At 39.2% G+C, this 20491-nt stretch overlaps 1 protein-coding gene across 3 annotated transcripts in view; it reads left to right on the top strand.

Moving 5' to 3' along the window:
• The first annotated feature begins 2227 nt into the window (after positions 1-2227).
• Positions 2228-20491, top strand: part of GRM5 (glutamate metabotropic receptor 5) — a 267360-nt gene continuing 249096 nt past the window's right edge. For all 3 annotated transcript variants that reach the window (XM_035897103.1, XM_035897102.1, XM_035897101.1), the window contains exon 1: positions 2228-2906. In XM_035897103.1, the coding sequence (XP_035752996.1) occupies positions 2228-2906 (679 nt within the window). The remainder of the gene's footprint in view (positions 2907-20491) is intronic.

Genomic DNA, 20491 nt, shown 5'->3' with positions numbered 1-20491 from the left:
CATTAAATTAATTGGAGGTATAGGAATTTAATAGCTGTGATATTGTACAAAAATATCCCCTGTCATTCATCCTGTGGACTGTTTGCAAATTGTACAGTACCGTCTTTCAGAGTCAGGGAGCAAGCAATTGGAAGACATAAGCAGTAGTGATATTCTGTAATTAGACACTAATTAACCTGAACTGAACTGCTGTTATTCCTTACTGGCACAGGGTTGCAGTATTGATAAGCTAACTTTTCACAGACTAGAAAAAAACTTCTTGAAGTGTTCTACAGTTGTCTGAACCTTATTTCATTATTAAGACTTTCTATTACTAGAAATTAGTATTACATGAATCATTTAATATTGCAATTAATATTATAAACCCATTTCTATTCAATGTTTTCTCTTTTTAAAGATTTTGATTTCATTTGGGAATATTCACTAAAACTATTGAATGATTTCCTCTGCATAAATAGTTTCTAATTTATCGTTGTCTAGGTAAAATAATAATTAAACAAGGCTAACCTCAAGCAGAAAAGTGTTTTTTTTTCGTTTGACTGTCTCATATTCAGAATCAGGAAGATTTTCACTGTGGCACTGTAAATTCAAGATTAAAATCCTGCTAGATTTTGAACCTGGAAGAAACAGAGGTAGTTTTCCTGTGGCAAGATTTTCTTTCACTTTACAACATCTGAGCATTATTAATGATTGCTAATGGATTAGAAATGACTGGTGGGTCTGAAATGTATGGAAATACCTATACTCTTCTTTATTACATCAAAAGAGATATGTCAGTAAAACTGAGATCAGGCTCTGTCCCAGAATTTTGTATTTGTTTTGTCAATAATGAAACAGGGCATGTGGTTCACTAGCTAGCTCAGCATCTTCCTCGATTTAAGAGCGTGCTTAACTTCCTGTACTGTCAATGGATCCACTGGCGGGTGTGGAGCAATAGATGATATTTTAATGTGCTCAGGGATCAAGACCTGGACAACCTATTGTTTAAGCACTATATTTAAAAACAGAAGCATCCTGCTGCAAATCCACTGCTAGGTACAGAACATTTTCAAGTACATTTTCAAGTTCCGTTAACCACAGCCTGAGATACAAATCCTTTGCTGATTCTTTTCTTGTTTTCTGTTGGGTTTTTTCTTTTTTTTTTTTTGATCCTTCATCAACACTAAAGCCAAGTGCAGATTGCATTGCAGACTATCGGCAAACATAGAAGATCAAATATTTTAGGCAGTAACGCATGTGTATCGTGTCCGTGTTGACTTCTTTCTATCAGCAAAGTCTGTATCATTGTCCAGAGTACCAGGATTTGTCAAATTGCTTATTGGAAAAGTTTGATTTAAGGTTATAAAAAGATGAAAAGGATTTCACTGCTCTGCTGTTTTAGAATTGTTGTTCCTCTGCCGAAATATTCACTGCTTAAAACAAATACAAGTATTAATAACAAAATAATTTTTCTTATTCTTACTTTACTTTAAAAGTTACTTTGTTTTCTGTCATGTCTTACAAAGAAAAAATGGATTTACAGATTTGAAGAACCAGATTCTGCATTCCTTAGAATAGTTCAGGAACAGCTCTTTTTGTCAACAGCAGTTTCTTAGTGCTGTAATAGCTAACATGGTACAGCCGAAGGTACGCTACTGTGACCCAGGTATTTGTGATACAGAAAGCATCTGAAAGGAAAGGGAAATGTTTTCAGAGACATGCGTTAGAAAAGGCAGCATCTTTCTTCTTTGGAATTAAATACTTGTCTGTCTTTTGTGCTTTTGAAAACATTTCCCAAAAGAGTTTTTAAACAAGAGTGTCAAAGAGAAAGACACCAATTTATACCAGCAGAAGTACAAGCCTAAGACTGAAACACTGAAGTACAACACCATTTTCCAGCTTGAAAAATGACAGGAGCAAGCGTATATAGGAGACAACGTCTTACAGTCATTGATAGCCGTAGGAATAGGTGAAATTTTAGAACAGATTACAAAGCTGACTTTATAATTAATTTTAAAGCTTTTTCTCTTATTTATTCATTTTTGAAGGTTATGAGGATTATGATCACATGTGCAGCTCTGCATAGCTGTCCACTTGGAGATGATGGTGACTCCTTAGAGAACATACGCAAACACCTGGTTAACCAGCATAGTGCTCCTTTCATCTAAAAGATTTGATAACTGTTTTTCACCAGCTCTCCAGCTTTGCTCCATCATGTTGTCTCTACCAGCCTAAACCATTTCCTAAAATGGTCCTTTTCCTGTTCCTTGCAATCCTGTTATTGAAGGAAGATGTCTGTGGGAACTTTGGGCTTTTGGTTTCTGCACAGGCCAATGAAAGAAGGGTGGTTGCACACATGCCTGGTGATATTATCATTGGAGCTCTATTTTCTGTCCACCATCAGCCAACTGTTGACAAGGTTCATGAGAGGAAATGTGGAGAGGTAAGAGAGCAGTATGGCATTCAGAGAGTGGAGGCAATGCTACATACACTTGACAGAATTAATTTGGACCCCACGCTGTTGCCCAATATAACTCTAGGATGTGAAATAAGGGACTCCTGCTGGCATTCTGCTGTGGCTCTGGAGCAGAGCATTGAGTTTATAAGGGACTCTCTTATTTCATCAGAAGAAGAGGAAGGGATGGTGCGATGTGTGGATGGATCTTCATCGTCTTTCCACTCCAAGAAACCCATTGTTGGTGTCATTGGACCTGGCTCTAGCTCAGTTGCTATCCAGGTCCAGAACTTGTTGCAGCTTTTCAATATACCTCAGATTGCTTATTCTGCCACAAGCATGGACCTAAGCGACAAAACTCTGTTCAAGTATTTTATGAGAGTTGTGCCATCTGATGCACAGCAAGCACGGGCTATGGTGGACATTGTCAAGCGCTATAACTGGACCTATGTTTCTGCTGTACATACTGAAGGTAAGAGGTTTTGTTGTTTGGTTTTTTTTCCTGTATAAGAATGCCTTTGAGTTACTTTGATATGGTCAAATAGATAGATGACGGTTTGATGTTGTTGGTTTTTTGCCAGTCAGTTGTCAACAGTATAAACTTTTACTTTACTTAATAATAATTTCACATTCCTATGGGGCTGAAGTGCCATCATGTTGATCATGGCTGAAAAAGTTTGAAATACAGGATTGTGTGTGCTCTAGGGCCACTTGTTGCTAAGAGTGTTTACTCTGGATCCTCCTAAGTGATTTTAGTTTAATTTAGTTGACTTTTTTTTTTTTTTTAATCTACCAGTCAGTGTACTTATGTAGAATAACAATTTTTACTACATTGGTATTAATGGGTAATGAGAAAATGTCTGTTTTTCCTAGCACAGAAGAGAGCTAAATCATCATCTGAAACTGTAGCTGAGTCAGAATGTGTTCCTGCTTAATATCTAAGGCACAGAGGCCCAAATACTAGAGAACGTGTATCTCCATCAGGTGTCCAGAAAATCAGAACTGTGTGCTAAATTGCTTTTCTTTATTTATTAATTTGAATTAGATCTTAAGCTTTTTACCCTGTGTTCAGGAGAGTATATGATTAAAAGGAAATGTTATGGGAAAGCTTACCTGGTTTTGTTATTCCTTGTATTGGCAGAGTTGAGTGGGTTCATCTTGCTATAAGTGACTATAATTTCATACTGCCTTTAGAGCAGGTTTACCAGTTCCTGCCTAATGACAGCACCATTTAATGAGTTTTCTGGAAATTAGGTTGTGATGAATTTTAGTATCTCACTGGCTCTCCTCTGTTTGAAGAGACAACTCAGAATGGAAGGCTCAGAATATGATCTGGGAATGAAAAATGTTATTAAGAGATTGAGTAGCAGTGATGGCGTTTCTGAACAGCAGCAGATGCTGCTGGCTTTATTACAACCAATAGAAAGCAGATTGTCCTTCCCACACACTGAGTATGCTTCTCTGGCAGCCTTCATCTATTCAAAGCCCTTTTTGGGGCGATGCTGGTCCAAAGTTAGTATGTAGAGATCTTCATCCTCCTACAGATATGTAGAGAGCTCGTTCCGCAGTATTTAAAAAAAAAAAAAAAAAAAAAAAAAAGAACTTACATGCATATTGTTGCATTAATGTTTCCATCGTGATAACAAAAGCTGATAAACAACTGCAGCCTCTTTTGTATGGGGATGCATGAATATATTAACAGTTTAATATAAGAGCGTATAAATCACCCTATGTCACATCATGTAGTGAAGGTACACTGTGCCAGCTGATGCCTTTGGCATGGCTTGGTGTGCAGCCTTCGCTTCACAAATATGTATGAAAAATATCATGGTCAAACCCAATGCCACTGATGCAGCACATTAGCATAAGGTTTTATATCCTGACTGCTTTTGATGACTTGTCTAATGTTTCCTGTGAACAACTTTTACACCTCTGCTTGTTGAGAAGGGATGTTTATATATTCAGTGTGGGATTTGTCAAACTTATATCAAGGTCTGGTCCTGCCCAGAATGAGAATTCTTACTTTAACCACTTCCTGTGGACACTCTGTTTGGAGCAGATGGTAACATATGGCATGTTAATCTTATGGCAGAGGAACCTTGCACTGTGCATTGGAAAGAAGAGAATAGGGACACAAGGGTTGACAGAGGAGCTGGTTGTGAAGAAGGAGAAATGAGGAATGATGTATCTAGTACAACATGTGCCTCCTTCTGCCAGTATTAAAATGGACAAGATAGGTGGTATATTGCTAATACCTGAGGCCTCATAGCATTCATGGCATGTTTACAGCAACATAACTCTGGACTTCGGTGAATGAACATTAAACTTGGGTTCTGCGAATCTTATGATACTATCATCTATTTGCATGGTATGGTCATGATGATGAATATGCTCTCCTGTTGAATAACATCAAACAAATGTTTTCTAACAATAGAACAGATGGTATTTATAATGGGATAGAAAAATGTGAACTGGTCAAGGTATTTCTTGGAAATGTGACAATGTCTGATGTGCTGGAAACTTTCCAAAGATTATGGCAGATGTTGTCCCTTCCAGGAACAGAAAGATTTTTTAAAAAACACTACAAAACACTCCTGTAGATGAACGTTAAAGTAAAGGAATTGAGTAAACAAGCAAAAGATATATTCTTTATTTATATTATTTTTATAATCAATTTTCATTTTAATATAGCATCTGTTTACTTGTAAACATTCCAAATATGCCCCCTATACTCAGTGTCCTACATTCATAGATATTATTTCAAAACAGGGGAAAAATAAGTTGAATCCCACTCCTTCCAATTTTTATCGACTTAAGATCTTGCCCACCCATTGAGAGATGATCTTCTTTCAGTGTCTCCAGCAATTCTGGCCACCTACATTCATTATCTTTAGTTAATCTTCATGCACTAGCCAGACTCTTCTGAAATACGATCTTTGGTTTCTGGGAAGGATTTCCAAGGAGATGGAGGGTCATCTCTTTCAAAGCTGGACTGGGAGAAAAGAAGAGGCAGAAAAAGCTTGGTTATTTCATTGCTTTGGTAGTTCCATCAACAGATCAGGTTAAAGGTCTCTAGTGAAAGCCTGGGATAAGTCAGTAGCTTCATAATAAAAAGCTTCCTGTTTGAATCTTTCCTTCTGCACCCACTAATAAGCTATGTCTAGAGTGGATTAATGTTTTGGGAGGTTGATCTGAAGTTGTGTTATTAAATCCTTATTCAAGACTTCCAGATTTAAAATATGCAAAAATTTTGAGAGGTTCTCGTAAACTTTGCTCCTTTGACGTTTAGCATCACGATTCAATCTAGGTGATGCCTTCCAGTGTGCAAGTAACCGCTAGGAGTAATTTTCTTTCCTAAGAACTGGGAGGTAGCAAGCACTATTGTCAGTGGAACTCTTGTAATTTTAAGGAGGAAGTTTCTGCAATCCAGTTAATAGGAAATATGAGTAACAAATTAAGGATAGTTCTCATAAAGCAACAGTCATCTCCACTTACTGTCGTGTATTTCACATATGCCAATCAGAAGTCTTTGCAAGTCTCAGACTTGGGTTGTATTTCCCCTTGCTCGGCTCTGTCATGTGCTACTGGCATCATTATCTTCCCCCGTTCTCCAACTCTTCCTTGCATTTAATGATTTGTGGGGCTCTACTCTGAACCAATCCAGCTTTAAAATAAAACTTTTTCACCCACCACCAGGGCACTTTTAAAAAAAAAAATCATCAGTTCTGGAATCCAGGTCATGGCATGACCCCACAAATAGGCATGTTAGCACTGCGTTGCAGGAGTGAGCAGGCAAAGAGGCAAAATGTGATGGGAAACTCCTTGCACTAAAGACCTATCAGCTAAAGCCTAAGGCAAGTGCCTTCAACTTTATGGATTGCTACAACAGGCATGCAGGATGTGGTGGAGACCATTTTATTTGAAGTTTGCTTACTGATCTAATTCTCTCAGCTGGCCTTACAGATGTTTTTCTCCACCACTGTGATAGGTACAGAGCTTAAGCAAGCTTTCCTTAAACAAAATTTCACTTCTTAACCCAACTTTGCAGACAGACAGCAGGTCAATAATGCAGTCAGGAACTCTGTCTGTGCTTCTCTCTCAGGCAAGTACCTCAGCAGAGAGAAGCCCTCCAGTTTAGTCCCTCAATTTCTCCGAGTTGTTAGGGATTTTTTTTAGCTCACGTAACTGTTGTCCAACCCTGGGGAAACTAATGCATGGTTAAGGGAGTAGAGAGGAAAAATTGTGCCTGTATCTGGATTTTGGGTGGTGAGAGTTGGCATGCAGGTGGTCCATGCAGCTCAAGCACTCCTGGAGTTTTGCCTTGGCCTTTTCTTTCTTAATCGCTCGGCACCACAACGAATCAGAAGTGGTTGGGGAAATGGGAGAAGCTGGCTGTCTGCCCCAAGAGACAAAGAACTGTCTGTTTACCTCATTTCCCATATGAAAACATCCCCTGGTCTTTTTGAAAGATCAGGGAAAAATAGATACAATTTTCTCTTCTCCCATCATTGCAGTTTGAAGGCCTCACTGAAAGCCTGTTTGAAGTCAATACTCCCCCGTTGACTAGAGTGACATTTGGAGCAAGCCTTCCTAGTTGGAAACAAGGTCAATTCCTGAGAGTCTGAGCTTAAAATTTGCCTGGAGCCAAATGAATTAATAATTTGAAAGGCAATTTTTATTGCCATTGGAAACCATCTATTTTGCCACTCTGAATGGAGTGAAGAGGTGATGTATGCTGGAAAAATAGAACTGCACAGGGGTACAGTTGAAACACAATAAGCCAAATTTATTGGAGGTGGCAAGGGATAAATTTCACTCCATTATGTAAAAGGTGTGATTTACTTCTGAACACAGCCTTAAGAAAGAAACCACTTTGTTAACATTTTCTTTAGACAACTCTGCAGGTAAACATTGGATCAAACTCATCCTCAAAGTCTTTTCTGTTTAATATCACTTTCTTTCATTTAAATTTATCATAAGTGAATATAATGAGGTGGTTCATGTTCATTTTCTTAGTAGGTACCCAGGGAAGCATTACAAAAGCAGAACTTTTTTTCCCTGCAGGTAGGGACACATTTCCCTTCATATTTGTTCAAATGTGTCTGGTTACAAGACTATTTTTGCCTACATCCTTTGCTACCAAGTAAAGAGCAAAATGAAAATTAGTCATAGTCTGTGAGAATAGGATGAAGAAATGAATGAAAGAGCTGCAACAAGTTGACCTTAAACCTGTGCTTGGAACAAATTGTACTTACATGACGTTGTAGAGATTTTCTTTGAGACTTTAGATTTTTCTCCTTTAGATACAAAACCTATATCATAGTCAGAAATATTATTTGTTTTTCACAAAATAATATGATTTAAAATTAGATTAATTTTATTATTTTGACTATAGATTATATTTTTCATACTTTATATGCAGAAAAAAACCACATAGAGGTAATGTACCAAGAAGGTAATTTCTAGTCCATGAAAATATTTTTAATTTCCAAGAAAATTTATTTCTAAAAATCTGTTTCAGAAAATTGAAAAATGTCCTGTCGAAAGACTGGAGAATGTTTTATTTCAGCAATGTTTCATTTTTGCCCTTGGGTAAAAAAATTACTTGGTTTTTTTTTTTAATTTTTAAATTACTTTTTAAATTTTTTTTAGACTTTTAAACTGTTTCAAACATAAATGTTGAGATCAGGGTGATCAGAATTCTCTATGCTTTCAGTCATATTCATCTTTTAGCAAAAATAAAAAATATCTCTCATCTGAAAGAAAACATGGGAAACGGAAAACCAAGTTCCACTTCTATCCTGCTGAGGTGTTTGCTCATTTTTATTGAATGTTGACATCTATAATAAAGGTGGGGTTTTTTTCCCCCAATTTCAAATATCCTAGCATCACAATTGTGAAAAGTGAGCAAACGCTATCAATCAGCTGGCAATATTGAGATAGAAAACTAAAATAGCATCAGGTTATTGTTTGTTCTGCAGTGACTAACTGGACAGCACTTTAACATCGCTGGCAGATGGCTCAGGCCAGACATAACCACAGTGAAGTATCTTGGCTGACAGAAAAATACAAAATGAGGGGTATACTCTGGAGCATAATGGGGATGAAGATTGTTAGGGAAAATAACATGAGACAGCAAAGGGAAGGTGAGCAAGGAGGTGTACTGTTCTAAATTTAAAAAAAAAATCACTTTGAAAGGAATGATGTAGGGTGGACTTAGCTAATACCAGGGCATTTGGATCTTCAAGATATCACTATGCTCCTTTTGCTCAGGAGCTAAGCATTTTAATGTCACTTTTTCTCTCATTTAGACTCTATAGCTACTCAATAAAAGTTGCAGTGTCATGAAACTTGCCTTCATTGAGAAGAGACAGTGGGAGTCCAACATCCTCCAGCTTCATCTTAATTTTGCCTTTTGCCTTGGGCCTGGAAGTGGCACAGTTCTAGTCCCCATCCCCAGGGTGCATCTTTTCAATCAGGGAGGGATCTAACCAGTTGATGACATTTGGAAATCTTTCAGGAAGCAAGGTTTCACTGCACAGTGCCTGATGGGTCAGATGACTTTTATGAAAGATGGTTCTTCTCACATATGCTATCAGATGAACATGGGTAGTGACAGCTGTTCACTTCCTTGTATCCCCATTGATATTTTGTCTTTGAGATGAAAGGATACATGCTATAGACCTGGCTGTAAAAGAGATATTCCATAAAATTTAAAAAAAAAAAAAGTTCCTGAGCTATTTTTTACCCCAAGTCAGAATCAAAAGCCAAAATAAAAACTTTTTAAAGTGAAATAAAGCTATGATAAAATTCATAACTCAGTCAGAATAAACTGCTTGTCTTGCGGTTATATTAAAACAGTTGACAAAAGGCAACTTTGTAAGTAAAATGGAAACTTCATTCAAAAAGATACCAACTTTAAAATTTTTGCACAAATATTAATGTTCTCTGACAGTTTTGATAAAAAGTGTTTTCCTCAGGGAAGAGCTTAAAGGTCCTTCCCCATTCCGTTTCATTTGGCATGTTTTGTCTACCACCGATCCTGTATGCAAATGAAACATTTTTGGATACATCTTATTAATCCAATAGTTAAGCAGGTGCTGATGAATGAGGCCCATTATTTATTATTTGTGATCATTTGTGGTATTTCTGCATCTGTTGTGTTACTTTTCTTTCTTATTCTTGAAACTATAGATTTTTCTTTTTCCATGCATGCTATCTAGTGACAGGAAACTTAAGTAATGAATTCACTGTGAAGTTATAATTTTTCCTAGATTTGAAGGTCAAAAGTGCAGTTCGTACACTTTGATATGACAAAAAACCCTCCAACACAATATTTCATATTCCTTGATGCAGATCCTGTCATAGATACTTCAGTGGAGATCAGGGCCCTGTTGTGATGGGAGCCAGGAAGAAGGGGAGAGAGACAGAAGAAAGCTACCCAACATCACTGGAAGCACTAGGATGAAGACCCGCTTTTCCAGAGTGTTAGTTTAAGACCCTGGGTATTAAAAGACTTTACTAGACACTAGAATTTAATTTCCTATCTAAACAAGCAAAAGGAAGATGCCCTGCACTTGTCAGTATCTTTATGCATCAAAACCATATTGTAGGTAGCTTAATAGTGCAGGAGTAAAATCAATGTTGTTTCCAAATCAGAAAGTTCCTGTATAATTAAGGAGTCAAACAGATAGTTACATTGGTGATAGAATCATAGAATCATTTATGTTGGAAAAGACCTTTAAGATCATCGAGTCCAACCTCTAACTGCCAAGTCCACCACTAAACTATGTCCCTAAGCCCTTCCAAGGATTGGAACAGGATGCCCAGGGAATCAGAGAATCATAGAATCATTAAGGTTTTAAAAGACCTCCAAGATCATCAAGTCCAACCATCAACTCAACATCACCATGCCTACTAAACCATGTCCCGAAGTGCCATGTCTACACATTGTTTGAACACCTCCAGGGATGGTGACTCCACCACCTCTCTGGTCAGCCTGTTCCAATACTTGACCACTCTTTCAATAAAGACATTTTTCCTAATATCCAATCTCAACCTCCTCTGGCCCAACTTGAGGCCATTTCCTCTCGTCCTTTTGTTAGTTACTTGAGAGAAGAGACCGACCCCCACCTCACTACACCCTCCTGTCAGGCAGTTGTAGAGGGCGATAAGGTCTCCCCTCAGCCTCCTCCAGGCTAAACAGCCCCAGCTCCCTCAACCACTCCTCATCAGACTTGTTCTCCAGACCCCTCACCAGCTGCATGTCCCTTTTCTGCACATGCTCCAGCACCTCAATGTGGGTCCAAAACTGAACACAGTATTTGGGGTGTGGCCTCACCAGTGCCGAGTACAGGGGTGCGATCACTGCCCTACTCCTGCTGGCCACACTATTTCTGATACAAGCCAGGATGCCATTGGCCTTCTTGGCCACCTGGGCACACTGCTGGCTCATATTCAGCCAGCTGTCAACCAGCACCCCCAGGTCCTTTTCTGCCAGGCAGCTTTCCAGCCACTCTTCCCCAAGCCTGTAGCGTTGCATGGCGTTGTTGTGACTCAAGTGCAGGACCCAGCACTTGGCCTTGTTGAACCTCATACACTTGACCTCAGCCCATTGAACCAGCCTATCCAGACCCCTTTGTAGAGCCTCCCTACCCTCGAGCAGATCAACACTGCCAGTCAATTTGGGTTCATCTTCAAATTTACTGAGGAAGTAGTTGAGTCCCCATCCCTGGAGCTATTTAAAAGATGTGTAGATGTGGTGCTTAGGGACATGGTTTAGAGGTGCACTTAGCAGTATTAGGTTTATGGTTGGACTCAATGATCTTAAAGATCTTTTCCAGTCTAAATGATTCTATGGTTCTATGATTGTATGATTCTGTGATCTTGGAGGTGAACCAGAAAGTATAGACTTTGCTACAATTTAATTTGGAAGCCAGTAGACAGAGAAAAACATTGCATCCATTTTATTTAAGATCTCATTTCAGGCTCTTGATGATGTGGAGACATACCATGCTGTAATGCAGAGTATTATACATAAATACACTGTATATGTATACATTAAAGAAGTGATTGGGAAGGTTATTAACAGAACAGTTACCATCTACCTTGGCAACTGACTTTTGAGATAATCCTGTTCATAAATCACAGCCTTGTTTTTAAACAATCTTAATTTACCTCATCATTCTAAACATGCTGACAGGAGAAAACCAGAGTTAAGATTTCCTCTAATTGAGGGATTTGACTTTTCTCCCCTCCCCCGGAATGTCTGGCAGCATTTATGGCTGGCCAGATGCATGATCCAGGTGATATATGTGGAAACCTCCATATAAAATCAATTACATTGTTGAAGGGAAGTCAAACAATGTATAGGGAATGGCTATTTCTAGAAGCACAATATGGACTAGACAAGTTGGAAAGATAGTAACTGGGGTGGCTGGTAAACCAGCTCACTGAATGAATCCCACTGCCAAAATCCAACCTAACTGCTGAGAACAGCATAAGGATGAGGAAAACTATCTGTTCCTCAGTCTGCTGAGATCTAGTCAAATGCTTCTTTTTTGTCTTTACCTAGGGTTTGATTTTATTTTTCTTTTTACCTTTTCTTCCTGAGAGAGATTTCTTCTAACTTCCTAGGTGATGTTACAGACATTAAGAGGAAGATCAATAGAGGCACTAAAGGTGCAAAATTTTATTGAGAGGGCTATGACCAGGATCTCGGAAATTACCTTCCCTCAGTGCTAAGTTTTTTTGTGAACAAGAGAGTTACAGCAGGTGAAAGAGTTGTCCAATATTGCTATTTTTAGAGTGCATAAAGCTTTAGGCAAGTGTGCATAAACTACAGCTGATCTAGCACGGCAGAATCACAGAACATATTCACCTTTCCCTGACTTGAAATTACAGGAGTCTGTTCTCCTTATCTTAATTTTGCTATGTAAGATAATTAAATGACAATGGTCATTGGTAGTTATTGCTTAGGCTAAAACATACTGTTTATGAAGATACCCACAGACTGTCTTCACTTAAGGACTTCATGTACAGGCAGAGTTGACTTCACCTTTGGGTAGTCTGTTCAGACTGTCAATTATCCTTTCTTCAAATGAAATGACTGACTGTGTTGCTCCAACCTGTAGCCCCTTTATCTTGATACGTTCTCAGAGCTTCTCTTTCCAGGCATTGTTCTAATCTTTCTTTGGGCTAAACCGAGGAGCTTTAGTTCTCCCATCACCTCTGTAAAGGGTTTTTTTCCAGACACTAAGTTATTCTTATAGATCTTGTATAAACCTTTCCAGTTTTGCCAAATCCTTTTTTAAGAGCATGTACCCTTTTTTTGCTCCTTTTTAGGGGGATTGGTACTCCATTTACTTCAGCTTGCAGTCAGGCAGGAAATTGTTTTCAATAGATCAGCATACAAGCTGTTGTTTCTTACCTTATTAACAAACCAATACAGCGGTGGCCTGTAAACATGCACTGTTTATTTTTCCCTTTTACACATATCTGCATTCATCTTGTCATAACTAATCTTCTGGTTTACTATCTCACCTTCCTCAATGTTGAGTGTTTTTTTTCCTTCTTACTACCATCTCTTTTTCTGGTTACATTAACTCCTTGCTTCCCCCCTTGGTTTAACTTTTTTTTCCTCTTACCCCTCTCCGGTCAAAATAAGATTATCAAACAGTTTCAGGTAGATAATTGCATGAATAAGATAGGATGCACTGATTTGGAAATTTCTAAAACTTTTGATTTATGTGACCATGACTATAAACCAACGCATATTAAGCCCTTGCTAAAGTAAAGACCATCGAAGTGGCATATTATTTTGAAAGTTCTTTCACCTGGAGAATCCAGACTTAGTCCAGATGTCTTCAAAAGTTCAGGACTTAAGGTCCAGATGCTCATTAAAAAAAAAAAATCTGAGTCTAACTAGATATATTATTCAGCAATTCTACATTTATTTTGTCTTAAAGCTTTGTGTATCACAGTTCAATTTGCAAATTTGGCAGATTAGGATACATTTTCATTTGCAAGTAAAGTCTTGAAGATGAAAAATAAGCTGAAATTCTTCCTCTATTTTACCTTCATTAGTTTCAACAATCTTCATACCCAACTTCATTCTCAATTACATTAGAATAGGTTCTTGACCAAAATATCTGTTGCACTTAAAGAACCCAAAACCATGTCCCATCCACCTTGTCTCCACCATGTTGCTCAGAGACAGTCTTTGTAAGCAAGATAAATGAGCAGTCAGGGAGCACGGTGATGTGTTCTTGAGGGTTTTCTCTGGCTCGCATAAAGTATTGTAGATGGCTGTGATCTCAGAGCTGTGCTGAACAGGCAGCATAGGCACATCCTGACAGTGAGTGAGCCTATATTTAGGCATGGAAAAGGAGCAAACGCAAGAAGTTTGGAAAGGGATTTTATACATACTGTTGATGGAGGAGGAGCAGTGAGGTTCAGCTCCTTTCCTATTTCCACACTGGCTTTGCAGCTCAGAGAAGAATTTTGTCATAGGTTTCCAAAGAAGTCCAGGGAGGAAAATTAGTAAAAATATGCAGGTGCTGCTCATTTGGTTTTATGAGTAGAAAAGAACTTAAGGTTGCATTTGATAGGTAAGCAACTCTTCATTTTTCTTTCATCTTTACCACACAAAAATACAGGATTCAAATCCTTTTCACATTAACAGAAGCTTTCAAAAAGATTAGGATATGTGCCCAAAATGATAATATGAGAGAGTGTATATTATCTTTCCAATATAAGCTTCTCATACATTTTCAGTCATGGTTATATATATAAAGGGCTGCTTTGTTTTTTTTTCCTTCCAACAGCACTGTGGGATGTGAAGTTACCTTGCTCATTTTCATGCATATGCAAAAAGACAGGCAATTTGTCTGACCTATTTCTTTCTGTAAAGGGAAAGTATGAGACTAGCTCAAATTTAAAGGGTCTAAAAAAAGTTGAAGATGGATCAGATTCTCTTTCTCTGACTTACATGCCTCCCTTGAAAGCCCACTGTACAGGGATACTCAACTCCTTTGGCACCTCCACGCCTCTTGAAATGAAAGGGATATGTAGATGCTCTGTGTCTTACTGGATTTGGGGCTGAAGGTTTTGTTCACTCAGACAAAATTGCTATGGAGGGATTATTTGTTTTTTCCCCAAATCCAAAGGCTTTTATGCAAAAGCATAAATATCTGCATGCCTAAGTAGCTCAAAATGAAGCATCTGGTAATGGTTTGAAGCTGCGCCAGGACAGGTTTAGGCTGGACATTAGGAAAAATTTCTTCACCAAAAGGGTTGCAGGCTCTGGAATGGGCTGCCCGGGGAGGTGGTAGAGTCCTCCTCCCTGGAGGTATTTAAAAGAAGGATAGATGAGGTGCTTAGGGACATGGTTTAGTGGTGGGATGTCAGGGTTAGGTTAACGGTTGGACTCGATGATCTCAAAGGTCTTTTCCAACCAAAGTGATTCTATGATTTGGTACAGAATGCATTCAGGGTTCTCAGTCTTATCTTATCTTACTGTTTTTGTACAAAAGTCAGACTTATGTAAGGACTGGGACAGTCCAGGAATGTAGTTCCTTCGGGTAAGCTGTGTAAAATTCAACCAAGGAGTGTAAGCTTTATAGTTATAACAACATCCTGCTATAGAGTTTTATTGAGAAAACGAAGGTTACTTGACCTGTGGACTTAGCAATTTCTCTTTCCCCCCACCATTCCCTATTTGTCTCTTTCTTCAATTGTGAGACCTTCCTGCCCCTCTGTCTCTCTCTGGCCTCCTGCCTGCTAACTAGAACTGTCTGAATCATCCAGGCTAACAAAGTCCTTTTCTTTCCCTGCTCCCAAGCTGATTTTATTACAGCTCTATGCATTATTCATGTGTATTCAACCAACAGTTTATGCAGACAGATTCTGCTATGTGAGCTGTTCACAGGCTGTTCAGGCATGGCTAGACGGTGCCTTTGGGGACCACCCTGTGGGAGGAGTGACATGCAAATGGTGTTGACCCAGGAGGCAAGGTGCTGAGAAACCTCTCAGTCACGCATGGTTGCTTATGACCATGTCAGGCCAATGCTGAAGCCTCTCCATCTGCACGCGACGGCGTGTGCGTCACATTAAGCTGCACTATGAGAGGGAAGACTTTTGTGTCCTCAAATCTGTGCTGTGGATCTGTCTTTGATGTTTGGATAGCTTCCGTCTCTGTGGGCTGGAAACATAGTACTATATCTTTTTCCATCCCCATTCAACTGCTTTCGTCAGGAGCCGAATTAAATCATTAGAACTAGAACATTTGGCCTGAGAATATTGGATGTGGAGAACAGGACAGTGGAGTGGCTACTGGAGCAGGGAATGTGGGGTGGTTTACATGGAAGTGAGAGACCCAGTTCTGTGCTCTCCTGTGCTACCCATGTGGCCCCTATGAAACTGTAGAGATCATGCCAATGCTTTACAATGGAGAGACTGGTTCAGATACACCGAGGTTGCATTAGGCTGTACCACTACAGTATCATCCTCAAGTTGACCAGTCCATTGAGAAGTACACTATGGGACATGACACTGTGGAGCTGAGGATCTCAGCTAGTGGCTCAGCACAACCGGCTGGATCAGAGCTATATTGGGTGTGCCTGCAGCCCCTGCTGTAGCCTGCTGTGGACATGCCTCCAGCCATCTGCAAGGGGGCCTGCTTAATGATTTTATAATGGTTTGGCATTTTGTAGGCTGAGAATTGGCACACATGGGTGTCTGAAGCATTTGCTCCAAACACCCACATTTCAAATGTGTGATGGAAGTGCTGTGAGGATCAATACTTTGGAGAGTAAGGGACACTCAGACACTACTGGTAATGTAGGGCAGAGAAGCTGGGGGACATGTAGTTTGTGTACAAGTTCTGTTACTGACCACTCATGGGTTTGTGCCCTTTGGGAAGCTACTCTGAAACTTTATTGAGAAAAAGTGCCTTGATTGACATACCTCCCCTAGGAAGACAGAAAGACAGAGGACACGGGAAGCCTGGAAAACTGAAAGCTTGAAGGCTGATTCCTATTTCTCTTTTACACACAAGTTTTTAACTGATTCTGTTTTTTCTACTCTTGAACAGTTGGTAGAGTGGGTGTTACATCCAACACCTCTGTGTGACAAATCTCAGCCTACAAAATACTGACACGTTACATTTCATTAACCATATGGGACCTAATTATACTGCCAGCTAAAATACAGGTGCAAGTCGCAAAGGATCCATTTGCTATATGTGCATGGGCCCTATAGAACCTTACAGTATGTTTGCCTACACAAATCAAGGAGTTCATTTGACATTTACAACACGCATGGCTTCATCGAGATGTGTAGAGCCTAAGCTTTAATATATAACTGAAATAAAAGGTGAGTTTTTCCTCACAAGGTGGAAGGGTTTGGGGGAGAAGGGGCAGTGTCAGTCTGTGTGTACTGATAAATGAAGAAAAAGTGTCAAGGTCTTCCCAGAAAGTACCATTTCAGCATTTTGCAGTCACATCCATAAAGAAAACCAGCCAAATGTAGCCAGAGTCCTTAAAACAGTGGAGTGTTGCCATCCTCTGTCTACAGACAATCTGGAACAAAGCGGCCTGGATTTGGCAGTGCTCTCCCTGCCCTGTCTGTCTCGCTGGGATGTCGGTTCAAAGACATCAGTGCTACATAATGCCACTTGCAGCAATTTCATTATGGATTATTTTATCACGTGGGCTGTGGAAGGTTGGGAGTGAACTCTGTGCAAATCGGATATGAATGCGAAGAGGACTTTTAGCAAGAGGGGAGGAAGCAGAATATCAAAGGTCTAGGTGAAGGAGAGACGAGAGTACAAGGTTAAGAGAAACAAAGTGCAGAAATAGCAATGGTGCTTAAGATAAACTGTTTCACTGATACAATTTCGAGATCCGACTACTTAATACACCCTAGATCCTATTCAGAACATGCCATTTGCAGGCCCTGAAATGCTTCACAAATTAAATATAATTTTACAACTAGGGAACCAAAGGACTGAGATCTGGCATGTTGTGCTGGAGGTCAACCATGGCAACTGTCTTGTTTCCCAGACCTCTGGTCTCTCTTGTATTAGGCCATCTTTCATGGTTGATGTTCATAACCTGTCACAGTGTGGGAGGTGCCACGCTGGGTCCTTCCCCCATCGCTTCTGTAAATTCAGTGGGGAACATAAGGCCTGAAGTTGTTCTTCAGATCAGAAGTGAGAATGAAGCAAGGTGCTCTCAAGAGACTAAATATTTCTGCAGACATAGAAAAATTTCAAGTAGAAGCAAACTATGGAATACAGCAATAACTCAAAACTGTGTTTGCATTTATAAGCAGTTGATTTGTCCTAAATATGTCAAGTAGAAGTGACTGAATTTTGTGTTATAAAATGGCTCTTCAAATCAATCATGTTAATAACTTCTCATAAGCTGATGGTTTCTCTCTGGCTAGATAAATATGTCATTTTGATACAATCGTGGCGGAGGTGCTACTAGCTTCATTACATAAGCAAGAAATGAGTAATTGACAATTTTGTAGAGGAGTTTGTAAAAAAATCGTAACTAGAACTATGACAACATTTGAGAGGTTTTTGCGTGTGTTTTTCTCTGCAGTAGTGTGTAAAAATGTATTTATAGCATTTTCCTTCATTTTTCTCTGTAAAAAAATAGGAATTTTATAGGAAAAGGGGAGAGTTGGGGTTTTTTTTAATGAAAAACTCTTTTCAAAATGGGAAGAGGGGGTGCTCGTGCATTGTCATTTTCTGTTGGTGGCATTGGTCTTATCACCTACACAACACACCTCTGGGCAGCCATGGGTTAGAGTTCATATGCCCAGTGGCTGGTTTTGCTGTCTTCTAAAAATAGACATGATGATATCTGCAGTGAAACTTTTTTGTTAATCTGCATGGATGTGTGAGAAGATGCTCTGACTTCAAAGATCAGCATTTTGCCTGGCATGCAAAATTTATTGAATAAATAATAAGACTGATTGCTTTGGGTTTAAATATAATCTAAAAAGTATTTGGGGTAATATACTAAGTAATTCCATATTTCACAGAGTTGGTCGGATTGTGAATATCCTCTATTTATGGGCTTTGCTTAAAATGTTTTAATCTACAAAATGATGTAATATTCTAAAGTCCATAGTGATTTTTTGAATCAGCATAATCTTTGCAACTGAAAAATCTCCACAAAGTTAGAGTGACACTTTCTGATGGGAAAGATTTTGTAGTAAGAAAGGATGTTTACCACCTTCCTTCCAATCACATATTGCTTTAAGGGACCTCATCAATACATACAAATATCTTAAGGATGGAAGTCAAGAGGATAGAGCCAGACTCTTTGCAGTGGTGTCCAGCGACAGGACAAGGGGCAATGGGTACAAACGGAGACATAAGAGGTTTCAGTTGAATATGAGGAAAAACTTCTTTACTCTGAGGGTGACAGAGCACTGGAACAGGCTGCCCAGGGGGGTTGTAGAGTCTCCTTCTCTGGAGATATTCAAAGCCCACCTGGACGATGTCCTGTGTAATATGCTCTAGGAGAACCTGCTTTAGCAGGGGGGTTGGACTGGATGATCTCCCGAGGTCCCTTCCAACCCTTGCGATTCTGTGATTCTGTGAATAGTTTACAAAATAACAGATTTTTACTGATTACTTACAAACAACATATTAGTTAGGTGCCTAGTCTTTCTTATAGAAAATCAGTACTGAAACACCCAGTCCTGCAGCTGAGCAATCTCCTGAGTTATTCAGAGAGCAGAGTTATTATCGAGCAAAGATACCTGACCTATCTGTGGATAAACCAGTCGTGGAAAAGGGATGCCCTACTTAAACTGGTTCTCGATCTGAGCTACATAGCCATGTCTCAGTGCTGTGCTTGTATGGCATCCTGTCATGTACTTCAGCATCATTGAGTCTACACATGCGTTACTAGTTTCTTCAACAGGAACATAAGGATATCTCTCACAAGTCAAGAACTATGTTTTTTTTTTCCTACCACTCTGTATTTCTTTGTATATCACTGATTCTGTCGTCTATTTATTTGCACTGAAAGCTTTTCCACTCTCTTGTTATGCATTTGAATAGCATCTAGCATCAAGGTACCCTCACCTTAGCTGGTGCTTATATATGTCATTACAAGTAAATTTTGAAAAGAATTTCCCTTCCCAAATAGTATCACATGCTGTTCTGACTTACCTTACCGTTAAAGCCTGAGTCCTTTTCTTTCATCGACTGTTTTATTTCTTTAGTCCAGAGACTACAATGGAAATGGACAAAAAGAGATGGAGATTCAATCCATCGCATACTCTGCAGGGTTCTGGTTCAGCAAGTGCTCTGAACCCTTTTGCTATTTGCTACACAGTTCAACTGGCTAAGAAGCAGCAAATCAAAAGGTATCCTTTGCTGATAGACAACAGACTGCTGAATGTAGTTTTTAGTATTATCTGCTACAACAAGAACAAAGCTAATGAAGGAATTGCCTGCTTGACTTAATTACGTGTTTTGTCAAGGACTCTTACTGTTTGTGGCAATCAGTTTATTCATTTTCTTCCTTGCAGTACTTTTCTCTAAGTCTTGACTGAAATGGAAACATCTGTTATTGTAGATTCTGTAAAACCAGCGCCTTGGAATAAACTTGCTGTTGGAGATCACTGATGGCTAGCAAAATGCTAGTTCTACATATTTGTGTTGACGATATGAAAAATGGTACTTGCAATATGCTGGTAGCTCAAAACTGTATCTGAATATTATAAGCACCCACATGGAACTTTGGACACTATTCAAGTTCTGGTGTCAAGACCTTATATTTCTCATATTTCTAAGTAATTCTAGTCTTTTTGAAATAGATTAACCTGAAGCTGTTTGGGACAGGGAATGGAATCTCCCTGGGCATGTGTACATCACTAAATAAAAAAACCCAAGCGCTGAGCTTAAGCACTGCACCTTCTAACTCTTAACTCACGCCCTGCTTCTCCTCTGGACCACTGCAATGATCCTTATACAAGGCAAATCTGCTATAATGAGGGCTGGACTGAAGCAGCGGATGCACACAAATCAAT

The sequence above is a fragment of the Egretta garzetta genome, unplaced genomic scaffold (genome assembly GCF_000687185.1).
Source record: "Egretta garzetta isolate BGI_Z169 unplaced genomic scaffold, ASM68718v1 scaffold137, whole genome shotgun sequence".
NCBI classification, from domain to species: domain Eukaryota; kingdom Metazoa; phylum Chordata; class Aves; order Pelecaniformes; family Ardeidae; genus Egretta; species Egretta garzetta.
Note: the sequence above shows the minus strand (reverse complement) of the source record. Positions and strands in the feature narration are given on the sequence as shown.